Raw genomic sequence first — 16786 nt, 5'->3', positions numbered from 1 at the left:
AACCTGTGTGAAACCAGAACAAGGCAATGAAACAAACAAGCCTTTCCGAAATAATCTCACAACTGCAACAAGGTGAAATAGCCATTTAAAGAATGACAAATGCAAACAGAAATGTATTTTAGACTATTAAAATTCACTAAATAATCTGCCAAACATTTAAAGAGTTTCATCAGATAGAAAATAGCTCAGAAAAGCTACATTTCAGTAGCTATGTTTCCATCCAAGTTGCAAATTTAATGAAATAAAATTGTAAAACAATGTGCGAATAAAGCTGCCTTTCTTTCCCATGTGTTCAAAAGGACAAAATCATCACTTCCGGATAAATTGTAGCCACTGTGACTCTTTTATTAATAAAATACTAGCGGTTTAGAACACGCAGACAAAACACAGTAAAGAACTTGTCTCATGTCTGGTAGCGTCAGCGTGTCACACAGTTCTGGGAGCACTATGTGTGTGCGTTCCTCCATCCTGATGACTTTACACTGCAGATCTAGAAGATATTTTTCAAAAGTGTCAATAAACCTGCTCTTTTGCACAGTTCAAGTTTGTATTTGATTTATTTGCTCTGCAAATTCATTGCAGACTTTGGATTATCAGGACACCATTATTTCAGGATGACCAGAGCAACATTTCATATGCGATGATTGTTCCGCTGGTTAGTCCAGTTATGAACTAATTATTCAGTCACATGATTTTTTTGATGCGCATCTTGTATTCCTAATAAATTCAATAGGAGTTTATTCAGTGAATGTGTTTCCATCATAGTATCATGCGCATTTCTTCTTATCGAATAAAAAATATATCCACCTCAAGCAAGCATATGTTTTTTGATGTGCATTTTGGAGGTTTTATTCGCATCTTGGTGTTTTCATCCAGAAGTTTTTAAGCAATATCGCAAAATGCACATAAAAATACATGGATGGAAACCCAGCTTATTAAGTGTGTTGATGCAGCACACAGTAGCAGAAACCCGATGAGGAGAGTTACAGAAGCTGGCTAGGCCTAAACCTGTTAAACACACTCACATGCCTTCACTTCATCAGCCAATTAGAGAGCAGGACTCCTGAACCAATCACATGACTCCCTGGAATTCTAAAAGCTTACTGTGTGAACTCAAAAATCCAGCATTATGAAACACTGTACATTAGTGCAGTGAACTGCTTAGTCACAATAATACAGGAGTACTAAATTAACAATAGCATGTGCACACATGTCCCAAAATCACAGTACATCAACTACGGTTCTGTTCTGGCATATACTGTACATGCGACTGCACATAAAGACAACCACATACACACGCACCCTCTCTTTAGGCCTCTTTCAATTTGAAAACAACTTGCCAAAAACATCAGCATTCCCAAGTCCTTCCAAATCATAGAACTTAAGTGTTTTCTATTATTACTGAGCTTTAAAAAGTTACTGTTCAGTGTTGCACAAGTTGAGATTACTCTAGCAAGCTTTCTCCAAACATGAATCGACCAAACCTCATGAGGTAATTGAAATCGGACATGGTTTGTATACATTAGACACTCCAGCATGACAGATGCCGAACTCTTGTCACCAAGTGTGTGTGAATGTGCACTGGAGGCTGATCTTGTGATGGCAGTGCAAGTTTTTTTCTGTTATTCACACTCTGCGCCCTCAGGTCCAAAGCTAACCGTATCGTCATCTCTAAAGATCATGCTGTCCAGCGTCACAAAGTAAGATCATAATGTCACAACATTTCACCAAAAACATAAAAGGCTACAGAACCATTAAAAGGCACCAAAAAAATTGTTGCAAATGTTAAAGTTACCTAATCAGAACTAAGGATGCAGGACATATCAGTATTGGCCAATCTTAGTAATCTTTTTTAGTATACCTATATTATGATGTACTGATGACTAATTTTACTTCATGGATATTTGCATTTAATGCAGAATAGTATAGATTTACAATCTTGGCCATCATATCAGTTATCAACTGAAGCAAAAAAAAAAAAAAAGAAAGAAAGAAAGACTATCAGCAAAAATGCAATCCCTGCATCAGAACTCGAAGTAGAGAAAAATGGAAAGGGCACAATATTTCAACCACATCATCCGTCACAAATGTAACAGTATCTTCCCTAAAGTCATGCTAAATTAGTGATAAAATTAAGAAAAAAGAAAAAGGATGCAGCGGATGGAAAAGACATTAAACTATTTATGTAGACAAGACAGCCATCTATTGCATAATCAAACATAATTTGAGATTTACAGGCACCCCAATATCTCTAATAAAACGCCTACAAGCCAAATTCAAATGCTTCTTATAATCACTGTATATCTATGTCGACAACGCTTAGTGTTTGGGTTTAACATGAGGAAAATACATCATATTTTTATATAAGTATAATACTTATTGATGAAGATTCTGAGCGTAAAGGCCTTATGGGGCTGGCAGCTCCACATTTCCGATATGAATCCTTGAATAACGTTTCACACTTGACGTCGCTACATTCAGATTTGAAGAGCACGCCAATAGTCGTAAACAGCAGTCTTATTACAGTAAAGGGAAATTGCCGCATATTTTTTACCTGCAAAGCTTCAAGCGGGTCTGCCCATTCTGTGCCGAGCTGTCTGCATGTAAACACTTTCGCGCGAGTCAGGCGGATGTGCCGCTGAACAGCTGATCAAGCACGTGACGCCGGAAGGGAAGCCCAGCCGCGCGAGCTTTTAAAGATAGCCAGCGCGGGACTGTTGCTGCGGATTGGACCGATATCTTATCATTATTTATACAGAAAATCAGAAATAACTCTTTTAATACAAGAAGTGTAGTGGTAGCGTACATTTTAGAGAGGTAAATACCTACTGTGAACCCGCACTTTTGTGGTAAATTTTTAGTTTTCCCTCACAAAAAATTAATGCGGGGGTAAATGGTACGTTGATTGTATAATTATACTGAATCAGAAGCGTAGATTCCAGGGGGGATGAGGAGAGGAGAGGTTCTTTTTTTTTTTTTTTTTTTTTGTTAGTGTGATGAACAAAGACCAGTGGGTCAACTATTAACAGTGCTTCAAGGTAATTCAAAGAATGATACTTGATTCTGGGCCCCCTGACTGTATATACCTATTAAAAAATACAGTTTAGAATTTGTTGTGGGGCCTCCCTGGACCTGTGGGCCCCTAGGATCATTACCACCTTTCACCCCACTAGCTACGGCCCTGCTTGATATTGCCACATAAAAAAAAACATGGTGCCATGTTCAAAACCAGTCGTTTTTGTTGGTGTTCCCTGCATGATAAACAAAGAAATGGCTGTCGATCAACAGTTAAGATTCCTTATATCAATTTAATTTTATGAAAACTACGTTATGAATCTCTTGTGAGATTTTATCCATCATTGAAGTGTCCTTGAGAAAGGGTTTCCATTTCAAATTTGGAAAATGACAGACATTAGGCTATGTGGTATACATAAGAACAGGCATAGATCAATGAGCCTTATTTTTTTGTATGCACCTATCCTTCTTTTCAGGGCCACAATTTAACTGGTATATGAAATCTCTTAAAGAAAGAGCATCATGGGGGCCTGAGTAGCTCAGCGAATACTGATGCTGACTAACACCCCTGGAGTCGTGAGGGAGAATAGCATGATCGAGCCTCCACATGCTGGGAGTCTCCGCGGTGTCATGCGCAACGAGCCACGTGATGAGATGCACAGATTGACGGTCTCAGAAGCAGAGGCAACTGAGACTTGTCCTCCGCCACCCAGACTGAGGTAAGTAACCGCGCCACCATGAGGACCTACTAAGTAGTGGGAATTGGGCATTCCAAATTGGGGAGAAAAGGGGATTAAAAAAAAGAAAAAAGAAAAAAAGAAAGAGCATCACTTGGTGAGTGTAATTGTTTAACTCAATATGAGATGGTAAGACCTGTGTGTATGCCAGGGTCAGAAATTAAGGGGGGCTCAGGTCAAAAAGGCCACTGAATGTGACAAAAATGATCCCATAATTAAACATTTTGGGGCACAAAATGCCCTCGTAATAAATTCCTCTGTTTTTTTACTTATTCTTTTATCTGATAAAGGTCTTAATATTCTTTTCTCAGCTTAGTAATGTATTTAATTTCTTGTAATGTTAATGAACTGGTTAAATTTAAGCATTTAACCTGAAAGGATGACATACAGTATAATTTTTTTAATAGTTAGAAGAAAAAAAAACTCTCATAATGTTAGAAAATGCCCCTGAGAATCAAATGCAGGGGGCAAATATTGCCCTTTAATTGTAATGTCAATATCTGACACTGGTGTTGTGTATGCACATGGAAAATATAACCTCTACATAAGCTTCAGTTCAGTAAAACAACTCTAAATATAATGAACAATAACAAAGAGTACAGCTTTATTGAAATTCTGTAGTGCATCATCTGAAGAACATGTACAGAGAGAGAGAGAACTATTGAAAGTGCTGTTTCTATTGTGTTTCTTCTAATACACAATAATGTTGTAATCTGCTGTTCATTTCTCAACAGAGATAATATGTCCCACAGTCTCTGGCAACAGCATTTGAAAAAGACAATACTGTCTGGCTGTTTTCAACACTGAACATAATTCCCTGCATACTGTGAGATTAAGGATTTTAACAGAAAATAAGAGACAAACATTAAATAATACTCTAAAATACCAAACTATTTCATTTAGGGGTTTAAATATTTGCTCTGACAATGATGCATCATGCCATCTGACATTTGGTCACAATTTGGTTTGGTGCAATCCGATTATTTTGCTACTTTTTATTATTATTTTCGAAAACATAATGAAGACCCAAATGTAACTGGAAGTACAATGAACAAAGTCTACACAGAAAGTGGATCTGTATATAGTGGATTTTTACAACCCGAACATATCTCAAGAATTGTATTTTGGGTAATAAATGAATGCATAATTCATTGGGTATTATTATTATTGTGAGTTATTATAATTGATTATTAAATCCTTTAATCAATGCATTGAATTTTCATTGTCAGGTTGATTCCTTTTTACACCCCTAATAGCATTTTAAATAAAGAACAGTTATGTTTCATTTATGTTTCCGTGGCATTTTCACTGTAAAATCTGCAATATTCCAGGTCTAAGCGAGACAATAAACCTTGTGCATAAAGGCACAACCATAAATAGGCTACAACTGGATCCACTGCTGTCCATTTGTCTAAATGGGATTTAATATGTATTTTTAGGAGTTTATGAAGTGGCAATGGACAGGGCTATCATCATGCTCCTCCTTACATGGGAGCTCCTCCTCTTGTTTAATAGTAATGATCAAACGAGTTTGTGTAGATGCATTCTGCTCCACCACAATGTCCTGTTTCCCAGTTATCTTGTTTTGCTCTATCCTCTCATAATTTTCCTTTGTATACCTGCATTCTACATCTTCCTCCATGTAATCATCTTCCATTTCTTCTTCTTGTTGGTCCATTCTCTTGTGCTTATCGTCTGGACGATGCCAGTTGTGACCATGAAAAAAGCTGAGAACAGTCTCTTTTGCCACACCTAGTTGAGCAGATAGTGTATGAATTGCCTCTTGGTCTGGATGTAGTCCCACTTCCTTAATGAAGCTCTGCATGATCGCGTGGGCTTCTGGTGGTAAAAACGTGCCTCCCAGACTTGGATCTATCGTCTTGTCTCTGCCAGTGATGAGTTGGGGATGTGGGAAGGGTTGATGGTGTGATGGATTTTTCTGTAGTTGCTTTATAAGCCTCACATGCTGTGGTATCGCCTTCAGAAAGATAAACAAATTAGGCAAATAACTATAATGCACTTAAGGGACTGTTCACCCAAAAATGAAAATTCTCTCATCATTACTCACCCTGACTTTTTCCTATGGAACACAAAAGGCAGTGTTAGGGATTGAAAACCTCAGTCACCATTAACTATCATTGTATGGAAAAAAAAAGATGCAATGAAAGCGATTGGTGACTAAATCGCTGATTTTTCCAATGATTTTCAGGTGTTAGCTTCATTATCATAATCACTGGCCAGGCAGAGGGACACAGAGCGCCCATTGGCACCTCTCAGTGGGAGGTATTAATCACTTGATTGTCTGGACTCCCAGCTGAGTTAATGCCTTGAAACACTGAAAATACACATCCGGCTTGCTTGAAATTATTACTGGCTGTGAGTAGGGCGGAAAAACGCCACCAAGGCAGTGACCAATGAGTGCAGTTCATGTCTAAAGTTTTTTTTTTGCCGGAGGACAGAAGCAATTTTTTCTGCAGAAAAAGCATGGCGTTTGGAAAGTGCTCCTGGACTGCATTTTGAGGAGAAGTTTATTGCTCTTTGAGGAGAAGTTTATTGCTCTTTGGAGTCAGCACATATGTTTGTATGACATATCTCACATGTCATATCATGACAGGCCATTAAAAGAAAAAAAAAAGTGGTCTGAGATCACTGCCGAACTCAATGGTAAAGAACCGTTTAAATATACAATAAAGATTATGAGTAGCCAGGTTGTAATTGTTTTTTGTTTTGTTTTTTTCTCCCCAATTTGAAATGTCCAATTCCCAATGCGCTCCAAGTCCTCGTGGTGGCGTAGTGACTCGCCTCAATTCGGGTGGCGGAGGACAAATCTCAGTTGCCTCCACGTCTGAGACCGTCAATCCACGCATCTTATCACGTGGCTTGTTGAGCGCATTACCATGGAGACGTAGTGCGTGTGGAGGCCCACGCTATTCTTCATGGCATCCACGCAGAACTCACCATGCGCCCCACCGAGAAACACACATTATAGTGACCACGAGGAGGTTACCCCATGTGATTCTACCCTCCCTAGCAACCGGGCCAATTTGGTTGCTTAGGAGACCTGGCTGGAGTCACTCAGCACGCCCTGGATTCGAACTCGCGACTCCAGGGGTGGTAGTCAGCGTCAATACTTGCTGAGCTACCCAGGCCCCCAGCTAGGTTGTAATTAAGATTTATACTACTTCTGCACTGACAAGGCACAGAACAAAGTCAAATTCAGTCATTAAGTGTGACACCTTCCCTCCGTTTTTAATCGGTAAAAGTGACAGGCTCACTGACTAGAAGGGCAAGATTAGTGAAAACAGTCATCAAGTTTGACACCCCCCACCCAATTCGAGGTGTCTGCTAGTGTAGAGTCAGCTTTAGGCTGTCCAAGGAAGAAAGTCATACAGGTTTGGAACAACATGAGGGTTGACAGAATATATATTTTAGGGTAAACTCTCCCTTAAATAAATAAAGTAGGTTTTCAGTAGTTGATTGTATATAAACTCAGCAAAAAAAGAAACGTCCTCTCACTTTCAAATGCTTTTATTTTCAGCAAATTTAACATGTGTAAATATTTGTATGAACATAAGAAGATTCAACAACTAAGACATAAACTGAACAAGTTTCACAGACATGTGACTAACAGAAATGGAATAATGTGGACCTGAACAAAGGGAGGGGTCAAAATCAAAAGTAACAGTCAGTATCTGGTGTGGCCACCAGCTGCATTAAGTACTGCAGTGCATCTCCTCCTCATGGACTGCACCAGATTTGCCAGTTCTTGCTGTGAGATCTTACCCCACTCATCCACCAAGGCACTTGCAAGTTCCCGGACATTTCTGGGGGGAATGGCCCTAGCCCTCACCCTCCGATCCAACAGGTCCCAGACGTGCTCAATGGGATTGAGATCTGGGCTCTTCGCTGGCCATGGCAGAACACTTACATTCCTGTCTTGCAGGAAATCATGCACAGAACGAGCAGTATGGCTGGTGGCATTGTCATGTTCACCCCTGGTGAGACAAAACCGTGACTCGTCAGTGAAAAGCACTTTTTGCCAGTTCTGTCTGGTCCAGCGAAGGTGGGTTTGTGCCCATAGGCCAAGTTGTAGCCGGTGATGTCTGGTAAGGACCTGACTTACAACAGGCCTACAGGCCCTCAGTCCAGCCTCTCTCAGCCTATTGCGGACAGTCTGAGCACTGATGGAGGGATTGTGCATTCCTGGTGTTACTCGGGCAGTTGTTGTTGCCATCCTGTACCTGTCCCGCAGGTGTGATATTCGGATGTACCGATCCTGTGCAGGTGTTACACGTGTTCTGCCACTGCGAGGACAATCAGCTGTCCTTCCTGTCTCCCTGTAGTGCTGTCTTAGGCGTCTCACGGTACGGACATTGTAATTTATTGTCCTAGCCACATCTGCAGTCCTTATGCCTCCATGTAGCATGCCTAAGGCACGTTCACGCAAATGAGCAGAGGCCCTGGGCATCTTTATTTTGGTGTTTTTCAGAGTCAGTAGAAAGGTCTATTTAGTGTCCTGTTTTTATAACTGTGACCATAATTGCCTACTGTCTGTAAACTGATAGAGTCTTAATGACCGTTCCACAGGTGCATGTTCATTAATTGTTTATGGTTCATTGAACAAGCATGGAAAACATTGTTTAAACACTTTACAATAAAGATCTGTAAAGTTATTTGGATTTTTCAAAATTATCTGTAAAATACAGTGTCCTGAAAAAGAGACGTTTCTTTTTTTGCTGAGTTTATTAGGGGTATATATTAACATACAAGAATATAACTGTGTGTGTGTTTGTGAGCACTTACCTGCAGTGCTTCAGGCAGTGGTCTTGTGTGTATTTCTGGAAGTAGTGTCTGCCCTGTATTGCTCTCTTGGTCATATATAACATCTCGCTCTGATTGATTGAGATTTAGGAACTGACGTATCAAAGTAAGATTTTCCCACAAGGTACGATTGTGAGGAGATGGCTCCTCCCTCCAGCGCAGCAGCTCACACAGCCAGCCCTAACACACACATGCATGCACAAATGCATATTTATTCTGCTTTCAAAACTGGGAGTAATTTTCATAATTATTATATTTTTAAGAATATTTTTTCCAAAAATAAAACTAAAAAAAAATTTACCCAAATTACCAACATGTACCGTGGTTAGGGCTGCACAATTAATCTGAAAAAGAATTGAGTCACAATTATATAATCGTGAAAAGTGTCAATTACAGCATTCCATTTAGGTGTACTCCCATTGCGCCAAAATTTTCTATTTACAAACATATTTTTTGGGCCGTTGTGTACATGAATGCAAAGGCAAATCAGAGGCGTTTAAATTAGTCTAAAGACATATCAGTAATGCTCACTATCTAAATTATACTGTGTATAATTTATTCAAAATGTGAATAACACTTTGTTTTTCATGCAGTTAAAATAATAATGCAATTCAGGAACACAGTTCTCAGCTTTTTTGAATGCAAAGACCACAAAGAATGTGGCATGCAGCTGCACCAAACAAAATAATTATTTTAATGCAATTCTATCAATCAAAATTAATAAATCATAATTACAACAGCAAATAATCGGCAATTATCATAATCGTGCAGCCTTAACCATGGTACTACCATATTTTTTTGGACATGGTTCAATGGTAATACCATAGTTTTTGGACATGTGTCATGATAATAACAAGGTTTTTAGGGCATGCACCATGGTATACTTTGAATTTCCTTGGAGCCGTGGTATCAAAGTACCATGGCATTACCATCTGATGCCATCACTGTATAATAGTACAGTACCACCACAGTACTTCTTTGAAAAGGTTGTAGAAAGTTTTAAAGGTGTATTAGATTCCTTAAGTATGTTTGCATACACACATACCTGGCTTTTGGCTGCCGAAACTTTCGCGAACAAAGCCTGTGACACTTTGGCCCGTCTCATTTCCTGCTGTATTTCGTCATAGATGCCAGAGTTTATGCTGTAATCATCAGATTCCACTTTCACTACAATGTCCTTGGAAACAGGTGACAGTTTTGCCTGTGGATAGAAAATATATATTTTCATTATGACATGATAAAAATGCTTTTTTGCACATAAGAATATATTTTCTTATTAGACATATCTATTTTACCTCAGTAACCTATCTATTTAAATGACAATGAACCTGAATGGGCAGAGGGGAGCAGGTGCTTGTGCTGTAGGTGCTGTTGAGGTTGCGCTCTCTTTCCTCCAGATAAATTGAGTCTCTCTGACTCTGTGGCAGTTGTAGGAAGGCCTGCATGGCCCTAAGGTTCACTAAAAGAGACTGAGATGCACACCGTGGGTCCTCTTCCTTACGCAAGATCTCAGACAGCAGACCCTAAAATTTACATAAACACAATTACAAATATTGCTTGGGATAGACATATTAATATCTACACAACATTTAGGATGTCAAATACAGGTCATGTCTCTGTGGCTATGTTCAAAATGGAATAATAGTGTAATAATAGTGCACAGAATATATTGTAAACTGTATACCATTTTATATGTATGATAAAAAAATTTATCAAATTTACATTTAGTGAATTTAGCACGTACATGCTGTTATAAGAAAAATTCTACTACAATAAAATCCTACCATGTTACCTGAGTTCTATTAATGGCTACTCGTGCAAACACTGCTTGGGAAACTCCCGCCCTCTTCAACTCCTCGCGCACCCAATGGTAGATTTCAGGTGACACATCAGAGACAGGGGAGGAAACTCGAGCTACTGTTGGTGGCGACACATTGCATTTGGGTGGCATCCTTAGTGCCACGGGATGAGCCCCAGGTGAGTGCGTGTGAGCATGTGTAAGAAGTTGAGACATGGCATGCTGCTGTGACAGGAGCTGAGCCATCACCAAACCAGGCATTCCAGCTTGCATCTGAACAATACCATGTGGCTCCTCCCCCGTATCTTCCATTGTTTGCTGGTATATGGTGGGTTGACTGGAGAATGAGGGTTGGTTGCAATGCCTGTCCATCTCACCTGCAGGGAGGTAACAATCTTCAGTAGCTCAGCATCCATATTAAACCTTAATAGGCATTCATATTATATTAGGGTTGTACAGATATCCTCTGCATATTTACAGTGAGAGTTTTGATGTTCTTCAACCACAAAAGACCACTTTTCTATCTATCTATAATTGCAATCAAAATTATTCAACCAGTCAGTTGCGTTAGTCATAATGTGAATATATAACCTAGTCATAGTGTGAATATATAACCTAATATTTCTAAATAGCAGGATTTTGTTTTTTAAATACAGCCATGTCATAATTATTCAACCCCTATTGCATGTAGCTGTTTCTTAAATATGTAAGGCAACTTATTTAAGTTGCACTTATTTTAGTGTTGTAAGCAAAATGTATTTCTATGCAAAAAATGCAATTAAAAATAAGATGTCACAAAAGCTAATAGAGGAGATTATTTCATTACACAAGACCATGGTTAAAAGTACATTTCCAAGGCACTTCAATTTCCAATAGACAAAGTTGGCAGCACCATTCATACATTTTTAAAATATGGTTGTGGAAGAAAGCAAAACTTCACCAAGGGAAATGTTGACTGAATATTCAAGAAGTAATTAGGAAAGACCCTTGGAGTCCTGGAAGAAGGTTTTATGGATGTATGACACTAAACTGAAAATGAGTTTTAGACCCATTGGTCAGCAGTACATCTGGAGTAAGAAAGGCAAGGTGATGACAAGAACGACACCATCCCCACGGTCAAGCATGGAGGTGGGTCAGTCCTGTTATGGGGGTGTTTTGCAGCTGCAGGAAATGACTATCCTGACTATGTGATTGATGCCATGGATTCTTTCATGTATCAAGCCATTTAGGCAAAAATGTGATGCCTTCAGTGTGTAAATTGAAGCTCGGTGATCACTGGACTTTCCAGCAAGACAACACCGAAGATACATCCAAGTTGTCCAAAATCTGGTTCAGGGATATGTCGTGGAATGTCCTTAAATGGCCCTTTCAGTCCATCATTAAAATCCCATTGCAAACCTTTGTTGGGATATCAAGGAAGCAGTGGCAGCACAGAAACCAAAGAATGTCAATGAGCCTGGAAGCTTTTGCTCATGAGAAATGTGTATAAATTCCAATAGAGAGGTGTCCGAAGCCTGAGGACACTTACCTGAAACATTTATTTGATGTTATTAAGGGTAAAGGATACTCCACAAATGATTGACTTTGGGGGTTGAATATTTTTGACATGACATTTGTGTAGAATTACTTATTTTTTATTTAAAAATTTGGGTAAACTGAACTCTTTGTTCTCAAAATCACTCAAATGTGTATTAAAAACTTACTTTGTTTACTGAGGTTTTAGTTGATGTGTTTTAATTCACATCACCGGAACGTATTGCTGGTCAGGGGGGTTGAATAATTTTGATTGCAAATCAATCAATCTATCGCTAGGTCTAAATAAGAATACGTGTTCAAAAAGCAAAGCACTGAGAAATGTAAGTGTATACATGTATATGAGTTTTGGAGACATACAGTATATTGCTACTAACCCATCATAGTTTTAGCCTTTTTGTGGTGTTTGTACCACTGGCCGAACTCCTGACATCTTGCAGCAGAGATGCTGGTGTAGTAAGTGCCATTTACCACTGATGAAATCATGCTCTTTGAAAGAAACATTATAGAAAAATGATTGAATGGTTAATTAATGTAAGCTTGCAAAAATTTTGACTTTGACTATCATTTGCCTTTCTTGTCACAGGAATTTAGTAATTAGGTGGAGCATACTGAATTATGCCTTAAAGTGTGCATTGGAGCCAACAAAAAGTGTGCAGAATGTTAGGATGTGCTAGAAGTTTTGTCTCCTTGCAAAACAGATTTAATTGCTAGTTCACCAATCTTAATGATAGGGTGTTTTTGTCAATGGTGAGAGCTACTAACCATAGTGTGCTTGAATGAGGCACTTAACCTTATGTTGTATCATGTAATTTATGATAAAGGGTTCTTTCACACTTGGTTCGATTGCTTGGACCGAACCAGATTTATTTTACTCCCCCTCCCCCAGCGGGTCTCTGTTCACACCGTATAATATGGGTCCAAACCACGGTCCGTTTGCGTCAACGTGTGTACAAGTGGCAGCTGTTTATCACTGTAAATAGGTAAAAACTCAAAAAGACAAGTTTTCAGTTCTTTAGGTTTATAACTAAAACTTGCATAAAACTTGTGTTTGTCTGCCACCACTGATGCATTGAATTTGCAATGATGTGATGTATGTTAGCGTTTGTCTGCGAGCCCGCAGATGCATTGCATCAGATGTGAAGAATGTGAGCTGCTCTCTGAAGGGGATTTATTTGGAGACAAGCAGGTATGAGAAATGCATTATACCCATTATAATTGCAATCGGGAGCCTGCAAAGATGTGGATTATTCGTCATCACAAGCAGATCACTTCCACGATTTGGTACGGTTGCGTTCATATCAGCAGCATACCGTATTAGAGTTCACATGAACCGTACCCCAGACCACCTTTTCAAGCGGACTCGGAAGTGCACTCAAATTCAGAAAACAGCATTCACATCATCCAAACGAATCAAACTTTGATGTCATTGAACCCGCTTGCACACCATAAGTGGCAGTGTGAAAGCACCCTTAAGTGTTTTGTAGGTAGTATAATGTTGTATGGATGGTGTATTGTGAATACTTAGTGTATTTAAAGTGTCTGTGTGTGTGTGTACATATTTTGTGAAAGTGTGTTTCTACCTGTGAAAGCGGACACTCTTTAGCCAGTGCGCTCTGATTCATCTCTTTCAGCAGCTCCTTTAGGGCATTTCTCAAAATGGAATGAGTCCACTGCTCAGCAGGCAAGTCCTCTAATTTAGAAACACTAAGAGAGACAGAGAGAGAAGAGAGAGTGGGTCGGTGAGAGACAAACAGATGCAATCATTAATAAATTCCAATGTGGGACATTAATCACAATTATTTCACTAATAGGTATATATTATTAAGTATTTATGCTCAAACTTTAATACCTAATAATTTAATAGTCATTAAAAAGAATTATCGATCACAAATCATCTTTACTCATAAATCAGAACAAAAAAAGCATGCTGTGCAAAATGTGAAACAGAATTAGTGTGCATGAATGTTGTACCTGTTTAGTTTTATTCTAAAGGTGATGATATGATAAAGGTCTTGAAGCATGTCTCCTACTGTTGCATCTGAAATGTCAGTCACAGTGGACAGGGCTACAGGGTTCCAGTGACCAACTTGAAATTGACCTAATGCAGACATATACATAAAAGACAGCATGCATAATTACATTATGGCTTGATACATCAAACTTGAATTGAATGTAAATTATTTATGTTTGTGTGTTCCAGTGCTCATATGTGTATGTGTGTACCTGTAGCCAGTGCAGCTACAGTGTGCGTGTACCCCAGCTCTTGCAGTGCAGCCTCAGTGATCTGGCTAAACAGTAGGTCTTTCCTCAACAGCACAAATTCTGCATGCTCTGACCTCTTTCTCTCGGAGGGTGAGATATCACCCTGCTCCACCATACAGAACACAGGAAGCAGACTGCCTGTGTGGGTGCAGAGATATGCCATGATCTATCAAACATCTGACAGTCACCACACGTTTTGAGTGTGTGTCGTGTATGTTTGTGTGTGGAGAGATACAGACCTTTCCTTCTAACTGCATTTGACAATGTTGTTGGATTAGATGCCATGCTCAGAGGTGTGAGTCCAAATCCAGGTAAATCTCTGGCATTCTCCATATGGGCCATTTTACAGGCAGGGTAAGATGGCTCACAGAGAACTGGCCCTTGACTGTTACTAGCACTTGCCAAATGGTCCATCATTTTTATGGTCAGTTAAACAAGCTAAGAGCAACACAAGAGATGAGGAGGAAATGAGAGAGTAAGCTATAAGGCAAAACTAATGGGCAACTTAAAACATGTGCGCATTAACACAGAAAAGAAGCATTTATACTACTGCTTAGTTACTGCAAAGGTTATGTAAAGGCAGCTCAAGCAGCTAAGCAATTAGAAGACGCTGCGAATGTTTTCGATTATTCACCTGTCCGGCATTATATGCCACAGATCTATAAAGGTAACCAAATATATATATATATATATATATGTATATATATATATATATACACACACACACACACACACATTCTTTTATTTATCAGTTTGTAATAGCAAAGCACTGCTACAGGTGCTGCATATATGCCCAAACTATTCCGTATTTATGGTGCAATTTAAATAATCTCGTCTTTCTCTATAATATTATAAAAAATAAATCACTGTACTGACTGCGGTACCTTTTGCTGCTGATTTTGATCCCGCAGACGGTTCTCCGACCATGCCAGCAGACTGAGCGCTCGTCCCAGGATCGCTCGCAAAACAAAAACCCAGCTGAAGCGGCGCGCGAGTCCGGCAGGTGTTTGATCTCTTCTTTAAAGATTCATGCGATCTCTTTGTTCTTGGCGAACAGGAAAATAATATTACAACGGAGTCAATAAAATAGGGGTAGAATGGAGAAAAATGGTTTTCATAACATCATGCGCGTACCAAGATGAGTAACTGAATCTCTGGGGTGCAAGTACAGGTCTCTGCAGAACAATGATGGGTGTTTTCAAATCTGTGGGCGTTTTCAAACCGGGATGGACGTTTCTAAACTATCCAATGAAAATAGGGAATATCAATGTAATAATTATCGGGCGTTTCTAACCCAGGATGGGCGTTTCTAAACTATCCAATGAAAGTAGGGAATCTCAAAGGTTTGAAAACTCCCACTGATTGGGAAAAGCCCACAAATGAGATCGCCATAAAGCCAACCAATCAGGTTCTAGCGGAAGTGCCGCCTGTCAGAGTATTACAGATCCATGTTCATAATTAGGGCACAAGCACTGAAAGTGCAAAGGCCCTGTTGTTGTTCTAAGGATTATTATTATTATTTTCAAGGTTTTGTGTGATTTTTGGGGCACATAACATGCTTAAAAACTCATTAAATTTTGCACACACATCAGAGTTGTTGGACATTAGGGCTGAGCAAAAGTGTGTGTGTGTGTGTGTGTGTGTGTGTGTGTGTGTGTGTGTTCACACTCTATAGCACCCCCATTTCACCTACAGCCACCAAAATCGGTTCATATGTGCTCACGCTGGACAACTTTCATAATTACAGTCATTAGCTCTGTCCAACAGGAAGTCGTCATTTTGGATTTTTTGAAAATGTTAGGCTCTGAACTTTTAAATACTCCTCCTAGGGGATTCATGTGACTGTCACCAAATTTAGACAACATTATGCCAAGACATTGAAGATGCTAAATTGTGAATGTATTTTTGATATATCGAACAGTGTTGCCATGGTGAGGCAATAAATTCAGGGCAAAAAATGGGAAACAGGAAGTGTCTTATATCTTCTCCATGCATTGTGTGATTTATATCAAAATTTAGCTGTATGTTTGGTCTTGGGGGCTGATCACATGGATGTGGCTTTTGTGGGTCCTGGTCATAGCACTTACAAAAGACTTTGAAATAGGCCTCTTAAATTTACCCAAACCACTTCAGAATTGTTTAGAATAATGTTAGGACACCGCTGATGTAAAATTGTGAAGGGATTCTTGTTATCTTGAAAAGTGTTGTCATGGCAACGCATCAAATTACATGATGTATATTCAGGTGTATTTGACAAACGTAGCCATATGTTTGATAACGCTTATGACATGAACAATGGTGGGTCATGGCCATAGGGCCTCCAGCTGGCAACAATAGATGTTCAAGGGTATTCCAAAACTTGCCACAATTATTCATTTATTTCATTTGCCACACACATCAAAGTTGTTAACCATTATGTCTGAGCAGAAGGTAAGTGGTTTTCTGAAAGCCACCAGGTGGAAATGGACCCATGGTGCTTGGGTCTGTCATCGCTGCTTGCAGCTATATTTACATAGACTGCATAGTTTGCATCGAGCAGCTGCGATTGCACGGCTTCTAAATGTTCATCAAACATGCAGCAATGGCATGTTTATCTGTGTAAAATAAAAGTATTTAG

The 16786-nt window shown here is 39.3% G+C and overlaps 2 protein-coding genes across 3 annotated transcripts in view; both read right to left on the bottom strand.

Moving 5' to 3' along the window:
• Nucleotides 1-2635, bottom strand: part of tbc1d5 (TBC1 domain family, member 5) — a 32256-nt gene extending 29621 nt beyond the window's left edge. The window contains exon 1 of one of the 2 annotated variants that reach the window (XM_051664027.1): nucleotides 2555-2635. The gene's annotated coding sequence lies outside the window, so the exon portion shown is untranslated. Of the gene's footprint in view, nucleotides 1-2376; nucleotides 2393-2554 lie in introns of those variants that run through there. The other variant, XM_051664028.1, reaches the window with a different exon arrangement.
• Nucleotides 2636-4354: 1719 nt separating this feature from the next.
• Nucleotides 4355-15332, bottom strand: LOC127421560 (DNA-binding protein SATB1-like). Its single transcript, XM_051664687.1, has 11 exons — nucleotides 15054-15332; nucleotides 14409-14607; nucleotides 14131-14307; nucleotides 13879-14005; nucleotides 13488-13611; nucleotides 12282-12393; nucleotides 10366-10748; nucleotides 9902-10096; nucleotides 9619-9774; nucleotides 8556-8753; nucleotides 4355-5730 (listed from the first exon to the last, which is right to left on the bottom strand). The coding sequence occupies exons 2-11, from the start codon at nucleotides 14584-14586 to the stop codon at nucleotides 5188-5190; spliced, it is 2193 nt and encodes a 730-aa protein (XP_051520647.1). The 5' UTR covers nucleotides 14587-14607; nucleotides 15054-15332; the 3' UTR covers nucleotides 4355-5187.
• Between the last annotated feature and the right edge of the window lie 1454 nt (nucleotides 15333-16786).

The sequence above is a fragment of the Myxocyprinus asiaticus genome, chromosome 30 (genome assembly GCF_019703515.2).
Source record: "Myxocyprinus asiaticus isolate MX2 ecotype Aquarium Trade chromosome 30, UBuf_Myxa_2, whole genome shotgun sequence".
NCBI lineage: Eukaryota > Metazoa > Chordata > Actinopteri > Cypriniformes > Catostomidae > Myxocyprinus > Myxocyprinus asiaticus.
The sequence above is the reverse complement of the archived record's forward strand: the minus strand, read 5'-3'. Positions and strand labels throughout refer to the sequence as shown.